The sequence below is a fragment of the Platalea leucorodia genome, assembly GCF_965183815.1.
Source record: "Platalea leucorodia genome assembly, chromosome: 8".
Classification (NCBI taxonomy): Eukaryota; Metazoa; Chordata; class Aves; order Pelecaniformes; family Threskiornithidae; genus Platalea; species Platalea leucorodia.
The window spans coordinates 35,892,616-35,900,445 of NC_138830.1; the positions used below are offsets into that span (position 1 = coordinate 35,892,616).

The 7,830-nt window shown below is 65.1% G+C and overlaps 1 protein-coding gene across 2 annotated transcripts; it reads right to left on the reverse strand.

The window, feature by feature from the left end:
- On the reverse strand, positions 1-7,053 carry FCSK (fucose kinase). 2 transcript variants are annotated; one of them, XM_082319377.1, is made up of 22 exons: positions 7,021-7,053; positions 6,863-6,913; positions 6,634-6,759; positions 6,360-6,432; positions 5,974-6,071; positions 5,744-5,824; positions 5,535-5,654; positions 5,198-5,339; positions 4,823-4,950; positions 4,619-4,720; positions 3,974-4,144; positions 3,833-3,900; positions 3,301-3,671; positions 2,842-3,052; positions 2,582-2,748; positions 2,254-2,481; positions 1,954-2,097; positions 1,695-1,814; positions 1,434-1,621; positions 1,146-1,245; positions 342-565; positions 1-118 (listed from the first exon to the last, which is right to left on the reverse strand). In XM_082319377.1, exons 2-22 carry the CDS (start codon positions 6,863-6,865, stop codon positions 2-4), a joined length of 2,982 nt encoding a protein of 993 aa, XP_082175503.1. In that variant the 5' UTR covers positions 6,866-6,913; positions 7,021-7,053; the 3' UTR covers position 1. The 2 variants fall into 2 exon arrangements, with proteins under 2 accessions (XP_082175503.1, XP_082175504.1); XM_082319378.1 differs by lacking the exons at positions 5,535-5,654; positions 5,744-5,824; positions 5,974-6,071; positions 6,863-6,913; positions 7,021-7,053 and having other exon boundaries at positions 4,619-4,950; positions 6,360-6,644.
- Positions 7,054-7,830: the final 777 nt, after the last annotated feature.

The following is a 7,830-nucleotide window of genomic DNA, read 5'->3' on the forward strand; positions in this document are numbered from 1 at the left end:
TTCACACAGCCACGTCCTCTCCGGGGTGAGCACCGTCCTTCAGATCACATCCCACGACCTCCACAGCAAACCCACCCGTGTCCACTTCAATGCTGTGGATGCTGAAGTTGCCCAGTCCCTAGGGGGGAGGGGAAAAAAAAAAAAAAAAAAAAGAAGTTTGGATTGGGGCAAGAGCCAGCAAGGGACCTGTTCTCACTTCCAAAGTCCTGGGGAGGGCTAAGGGGACAACAAGCAATCTCACCCCCCTCGTGGTGGGCGAGATGCTCCTAGTGCTTGTGCTATATAAAGCGAGCTTCTGCAAGCCGCCACGACAGCGAACCACCTGGGAGCTCAGATCTCACCTCGGTTTTTGCTAGAATTTGGTGCAAAGCCTCTTTCTGCCGAGGGCCTTTGGTCAAGATGTAAAGGAAGCCACCACCGCCAGCCCCAGCCAAGCACTGCCCATAGACGTAGGGCCAGAGAGCATCCATCATGTGCCTGACGGCCAGCGGCTCGCACCCAGGGGCCATGCATTTCTTCTGCTGCCAGTAGCGGTCCAGACACTTGCCAATGAGCGGCAGGTTACCTGCAGGAGAGAGGATATTGCAAATGATTTGCTTCTATTTCTTGCCCAAGGGGCAGAAACCTGTCCCTGCCTCTCCTGCTCAGCCCAAGCTAAATTCTGTCTTCTCATCTACCCAGTTCCTCCCAGCCCTGCCTGCCGAGCAAGCAAACCCAGCCCTGTCACGTTGCTGTTTATTTTTAATCCTCTACAGGGGGAGAATTTGCTTGCTTTAATGCTCCAGCTTCCCCTCCGCAGCATCCCAGCAGCCAAAGGCCTAATGAATCCACTGCACAGGCTAGGCACGGCCCCCAGCCCCATCACGGATGGCTCGTGGAAAATCAACAAGACTCAGCGTGTCTAATCCCCCCTTCCTCAAAGTCTTCGTTCAAGCCTGAATTTTGGGGCACTGCCTGTAATATGCCAATTTTCAAGCATTACCAGTAATATGCCAAATGTGGGGGGAGGATTTGAGGCTTCTGCAGCTGCAAGAGCCTGCAACCCCCCAGCCTTTGTCCCCCAGGACTGCACAGACTCCCTGGGGATGTTTGTGTTTCTTCAGCAGTTAAAAGGGCCGGCCTGGCCCAGGGAAGGGGGCTCACACCTTGCCTCAAGGCCTGGGCACACTCCTCGGCGTTGCTCACCAGCGCGTCAGCGTTTTGCACAGCGGAGGGCAGCCTGGCATACCAGTTCCTCACCACATCCTGCAAGAGGCCAGAACGTCCCTGTCACCACCTGGCCAGATCCAGCAGCACCCAGGGAGGTAGCGCTGCACCCACAGCCTTCGGTGCCAGCTCCCATCAGGGCGGCAAAGCTCTGTGCCAGCGAAGGGGACAGGCACCAAAGGCCGCGGAGAGAGCAGAGGCCGGACCCTGCGGCACCCAGGCGTTACCTGGAGCAGGTTGCGGGCCAGGCGAGTCTTCCCCGTGTACACCAGCAGCAAGTGATTGTTGAGGGTCTGGGTAAAACCGTCGGGCACTGGGATCTTCTCCACCTCCACCCTCAGCGGCAGCTGGGCCTTCGACCGCCCGATTTTGATGCCGGGCACGAGCCCGCCCACCTGGTCCTGCCAGCCGCCGCCTGCAGGGCAGAGAGTCCTCAGCCACCGCTGGGCCCCCCACCCCGCAGGCTGGCTGCTCCCCCCGGCTGCTACCTGTCGTGAGCCTCTGCTCCAGGTGCAGCACGGCGTGGATGAGGGACTCGGTGCTGGCAGCCTTCCCGGTTGCCCGGTACAGTGATGCCATCACCGCTCCTGCCAGGATGCTGCTGGTGCCTGCAGGGAGCACAGGCGGGGCCAGGGCAGCGAGGCACCACACATGCCTGTGAGAGCCGGGGCTCCCAGCTACAGGGCGGCGAGGGGGATGCCCGTTCCCGGTGCTGGCAGCAAGCCAGCCCTTTCCCTGCAGACCTACCGAGGCCAGACCCGTGGGGCAGCTTGGACCAGGTGTGCACCTCAAACCCACCCCCAAAGCTCTCCATCAGCTGGGCCCGCAAAGGCTTCTGCGAAGGGAACTGCACAACCTGGGTGCAGATGAAGGCAGCTTTGAGCAAGGCTCCTGGAAACACGAGGAGAAGGCAAAGCTGGTGCCTGCTGCGCTACCTGCTCCCTCACCCCATCATCCCCAAAAAGAGTCACCCTGCCACCATGGGGTCAGGACACCAAGGGGACATCAGGGGTACGGAGCCAGGCCGTGCAGCTGGTGACACCTCACCTGGCGCGTGCGGCTGGCAGTAATCCTGCAAGTGCTCCAGCTCCCGGCACACCAGCTCCACCGCCACTTCGCTCTGCAGCGTCCCGCCAAGGCTGATGAGGCGCAGCTCTGGCTCGCTGATGCGCCGCACCCGGGCGCCGATGGGCCGGCATCCATCCACCAGCACCGCCACGTCCACCACGGCCCCCCCGTGCTCGTATGTGATGGGGGGGGTGTCGCTCCAGCCGCCTGCCGAGACTCACCATCAGCTCCCCATGGCACCCTGACTTCTTTTCCCACAGCGTCACAGGGGTGAGACATGGATCGTTTGGCTGGGGGTTGCACTCACCAGAGAGGTCCAGGCGAGCCGGACATGCCACCTGCACCCAGTGCCCCAAGGGTGGCAGCTCCGCCTGCCCTATGGTGACAAACTGGCACGAGGACATCACCGCCTGCCGGAGGAGGATCTGCTCAGCCCCCTCGTAATGCCGAGCCGCTCTCACCAGCAGAGCTGGACTGGGAAAAGAGCAATGCTGAGCCCGCTGCCACAGTTCCACGAGTGCCGATGCCTGGGACAGGGCAGCAGCTGCTCACCAGCCCCAGCCTCACCTGCTCATCCACTTCTGCCGCTCAGCAGCCAGTTCCCGGACACCACCGGCAATGTCCCCGCTCTCCAGGCGTCTGAAAGCCAAGGCCCACTCCCTGTTGGCAGCGGGCCCGCTCCGCAAGCCCCCTTCCCCTCGTGCCATGCAGCCCAGGACATCAGCAATGCAGGCGAGTGCCCGGGCTGCAATGCCAGCGTCGCCAGCCGTGGAAGCAACTAGAAAACAAAAGGAGGCTGCAAAGCCATAGCCAGGCTGCGGGTCACCCCGAACCAGCCCCACTTCTGCAATAAGCCAGCTCCAGGGGAGAGGGACTCGCATGGCTTGCGCCCACCCTGGCTTGTTGGATGCCCTGGGGGTGCACCCCATGGGTTCTTGCAATGGGGAGTTATCGGAGGGGCTGGGGAGCACCGAACAGCCCCAATACCCAGAGACATGAGACAGAGCTTGTGCGAGTCCAGCTTACCCTCATCCAGCGTGCCCAGCACGGCCTCATGGTAGCCCTCGTGGACGGCACTGCGGGTGAGCGGCAGGAGGCTGCTGTCCTGCCGCCCCAGCAGCACCCGCCGCACCTTGCGCTGGCCCTGCAGGAAGAAGAGGGCCCGGCGGGCACCCAGCTCGGCTGCCTTGTCGAGGCAGGGCAGCAGCTCCTGCCAGGACATGCGCCAGGCTGCCCGCCAGCGCGCCAGCCGCTCGCCAGCTGCCGCCGCCGGGTCCAGCAGCCACAGCACGTCCTCCAGCCCCAGCGCCTCGCAGGCATGCAGCACTGGGAAGAGCCGGGCACTGAGCAGGCAGCGGCTCCTCCGCGGCGTCTCAGCGTCCCAAAGGTCCCCTTCCCTGATGGAGGGAGAGCGTGTCAGCACCACCCCGGGGCTTGAGGACACCTTCCAGGAGGGGAGGCAGGACATAGGATGGGTTGGGGTGGCCGTGACACCTCCCACTGCAGCCATCCCCAGGGAAGCCAAGTCTCCTGTCCCATCCTGGCACGTGGCACCTACCGTATGCCCGTCCGATGGAAAAACTCAGCCCAGGGCATGTTCAAGTAGGTGGCCTCTTCGGCAGGCCTCTGCAGGGGGATGGAGGGGCTGGTTATGCCCCGGCTCCACGGGGAGCCTCGCACTGCCTCGCTGCCCCCGTACCTGCCAGTCGTCAAGGCGGCCAGTGAGCGTGAACACGCGGCAGGGCAGGTCGCGCAGCCGGATGTGGTGGCCTTGCAGGACGACGTCATGCAGGGGACAGCCCTGCAGGGCCAGCGAGGAGCCCATGGTGAGGCCCGAGAGGAGGCAGCCAGGACCAATCTCCAGGGGACCCTGCGGAAGAGGCAATGGGGCCCTCAGTGGCACTGCCAGCTCCAGAGCAGCCCCCAAACCACAGCCAGACCCCAGCCTTGGAAGGGGACAACGACCCCAGGAGACAAGCTGGGGCCCACAGGAGCCAGGTGCCAGAGGGACACACTTTGCTTTGTCACGGGGCTGCAGGGACATGCACTGCAGCAATTCAGGCCAGGCGATAGCCTCCAGGGCTCACAGCCATGACAGATCCCCCAAGGACAGGGTCTGCCCTGGTCCCCAGGAAAGGACAGCCCAGCAGTGACAGCCTCCTCCCCTTTCCTAGGGAGGGTGACAGCCACCAGGGTCCCCAGCACCAGCCAAAAGGCAGCCAGGAAGAGGAAGGACACCCCACATCTCACAGCCGTGTGTCCCCCATCCCAGCCAGGGCCACCTCATCCTACTGCCCATTCAGTACACTGAGAACTCAGGGTTACTCCCACCCCTGCCACATACCTGGAGGTGACAGTGCTGGATGACACTGCCAGCTGCCAGCCGCACGGCTCCTTCCAGCAGGCAGTTGGTGACTGAAGAGCCATCCTCCAGGAGACAGGGCTGCTGCCGGGGGCACAGAGGCACGTGGGACCGGGTTCTGGCCACGCAGCCCAGAGCAAACCCCAAAAACTGTGTGTGAGCAAGGCTGGGGATGGAAAGACGTACGTCCACGTGGGAATGGGCTGTTTTGCAGAAGCGGAGGTGGCTGGCAGAGCCAGGCAGGAGCGTCAGGCTGCGGATGTGGTCGCTCGCAGAGGTGGTCATGTAGTCATAGGATGCATCAGGGATGCAGGCTGTGGGGGAGCAGGAGAGCTGTCAGCACGCAGACGACAAATGTGGGTGTACCTGACACCCGCATAAGCCAAGGGCACCCAGGCTAAACATCCCCAGTCAAAGGGGTAGGGAGAGAAGACCTGGGGACCCACAGTTGTGGGGAGAAACAGCCAGGTGCCAGGCCCTGACCACCCCATCAATCCCCACACAGGGGAAGAGGGCTCAGGGCTGGGTCATGTCACGTGCACCCACTGCAGCATCACTCACCCATGCTAAGAGGGAAGGCGCGAAGAGCTGTCCACAGCATGGAGCGGGCGCTCCTCACACTGGCATCACCGCCACCCTTCACAAAATCCTCCTTCGTCATCCCCCCTGCCATGGACAGCACGATGTCGAAGAAGAGGGAGAGCTGGGGAGAGAAGGGACCTGTTGGGTGCAGCCAGTCCGGCCAGTGCAGCCACCCTGACCCCCACCCTGCTGCTGGGTGCTCCCCTCCTGCCACATCTCCTGCCCTGGCAGCACGGGAGCAAACAGGCCCTACAGAGGTGCCCAACAGCAGCACCTGTGGGGCAAGGGGTCCCGTCCACCGCAGAGGGGCTGTCACCTGGATGGGTGGTGCCCCCGAGTCCAGCCCCATGTAGGTGCAGGCATCCAGAGGAGGAATAACATGGGTGGCCAGAAGCTGCTCGGCGGCATCTGAGGAGAAGAAAACCACCCCGCAGACCTGCCAGGGCACAGCGGGGCTGAGGCCACGGCCATGGTGACATGAGGAATGGGGCTGGCAGGGCCACCGACGCCCAAATTGTGCCATACCAGTGGGACGGTGCCGTCGGGCCCCGCACATTGCTGGATCTGGGCCTCTGTGCCTTTGTAGATGATGTCGCACACCAGCCCCTGGGAGCGAGACAACCCTGACAAGCTCTTCAGGGCGCCCCAAGCCACGCAGCTGTGGCAGGGCTGGGACCTTGGCACCCAAGGGACCGAAGGGCTGGGGACCCCTGCACCTCCAAGGGATGCCCCTTGATGTGGGAGCTGCTCCTGACCTGTTCATTGGCAAGGTAGACCCCATGATTCCTGGCATACGCCTGGCTCCCGGGCACTGCAATCACTCTGACGCCCTGGAAGCCATCCCAGTCAATCCCTAGGGAGAAGGACAGAGACCAGTGCCCACTGGGGCACCGAACATACCTGCACTGGGCACAACTGCCTGAAAACTGGGCCCATGGCAGAGGTGGTAACAGCAGTGTCCAGCCTCAGCCATCTTGCTGCAGGCACAATGGATGCTCCCAACCACAGAAGGGTCAGCAACACCTGAGCATCCACACCCTCGTGGGGGCACGGCACAGGCTGAACCGTCTGTGCCACTGCAAGCTCCGACCCCTGTCCCAAGCTGAAATGGGTGCTGGAGGCAAGGCTGGCACCCACTCACCTGGCGCCGAGGGCACGGTGAGGAGCATGTCGGTGCTGCAGACCCACACGCCAGGCGGGGAGCCCACGCAGAGCTGCTGAGAGAAGGGCCACATGCCCAGGGATGGCACGGAAGGGGCCCAGCCCTTGTAGGGCACCTAGCACCCTTCCTGCCCTGCTGGGAGCCTGCTGAAGGCACCCCAAAGGCTTCAGGGGGAGCCAAATCCACCCCCATGCCAGGGTACCCAGCATTGCATGGCACAAGCCCAGGGCACTGTCCCAGAGGCCACACAGACCCGGTGCGTCATGGTCCCCAGCAGGCTGTCCAGGTTGCAGACCAGCGCTTCGGCCGGGGCACTGGGCTCCTCCGCAGGCAGGCAGGTGAAGGCCCGGCCGCAGTCGTCGAAGGAGAAGTCGCGGCCCTGGCGGGACAGGGAACGCCGGGGGGTCACAGGGAGGGAGGGGGTGCGAGGCGGCTCCGGTGCGAGGGAGGGGTCCCAAGCTGGGCTGCAGGCCAGCTCTCACCATGTGCAGGATGAGGATCCGGGCTTCCCGCAGGACGTCGGAGGTCACCACCTGGGAGGGCGGAGCAGGGGACACTCAGCAGGGAGAGCGCAGCCCCCCCGGGCCCACCACAGGCTGCCCCCCGCTCCCCCCTCCCCAGCCGGGGGAAGGCCCCTCACCGTGCATCCCGCCCGGGCGCTGAGGTGCTCGGCCGCCACCAGCAAGGCGTTGAGGGTGGCCCCGCCGCTGCCCAGGCGGGCCCAGGGGTCCTCCACGGCCAGGAGCAGCGGGGGGGGGCGCGGGCCCAGGCCGCCCCTCAGCCGGCGGGCCTCCAGCTCTGCCAAGCGAGAGGCCGGCGGCGCTGAGGGCTGGCACCCCCGCCCCGCCGCGGGGAGAGGGGGAGCGCCAGCCCCGCCGCTTGCCTCGCTGGAAGGCGGAGACGCAGCCGCCGCGCTGGCAGGTGAGGAGGAGGACGCTCCACTCCGCCGCCATCGTCCCGCGGACCCTCCCGGCGACGCTCCCGCCCCTCCCCTGCCTGGCGGCCGCGGCGCCTGCCGGGAGATGTAGTCCAGCCGCCGCCAGCGTCCCGGCACGCGCTGCGGGAGGCTCCTCGGCAGGGGACTGCATCTCCCAGCGTGCACTGCGCTGGCCCGGGCCCTCCCGGCCGGCTTAAAGGCACATACACACACTCCCGCCCCGGGGGGCTTGCAAAGGCGGAATGGGGGGAGGATGACGTTTTTCTGCCCCAAAATGGGTCCCGGCTGCGGCGGGCGCCCCTAAGTGCCCCGGGTCATCCCTGTCACGAGCTCGCCCGGACTCAGCCCGGCTCCTCGCAGGGGCCTCTGCAGCGGGGTGGGGGTGCCCGGGTGCGGGCAGTGGGTGCTGGGGTGGGCGCCGGGGCGGGCGGCTGGTGGGTGCCCCGTAGGTGCCGGGATGGGTATCGGGGTGGACATCGGGGGGTGCCGGTGCGCCGGTGTGAGGGCTGGGGT

Excerpts from the sequence above, each read along its gene's own strand:
- FCSK (XM_082319377.1), bottom strand. Across the intron at positions 5,340-5,534 it reads CGGGGGCACCACCCATCCAG|CTCTCCCTCTTCTTCGACAT; the intron begins GTGACAGCCCCT and ends TTCTCTCCCCAG. Across the intron at positions 1,622-1,694 it reads GGAGCAGAGGCTCACGACAG|GCGGCGGCTGGCAGGACCAG; the intron begins GTAGCAGCCGGG and ends TCTGCCCTGCAG.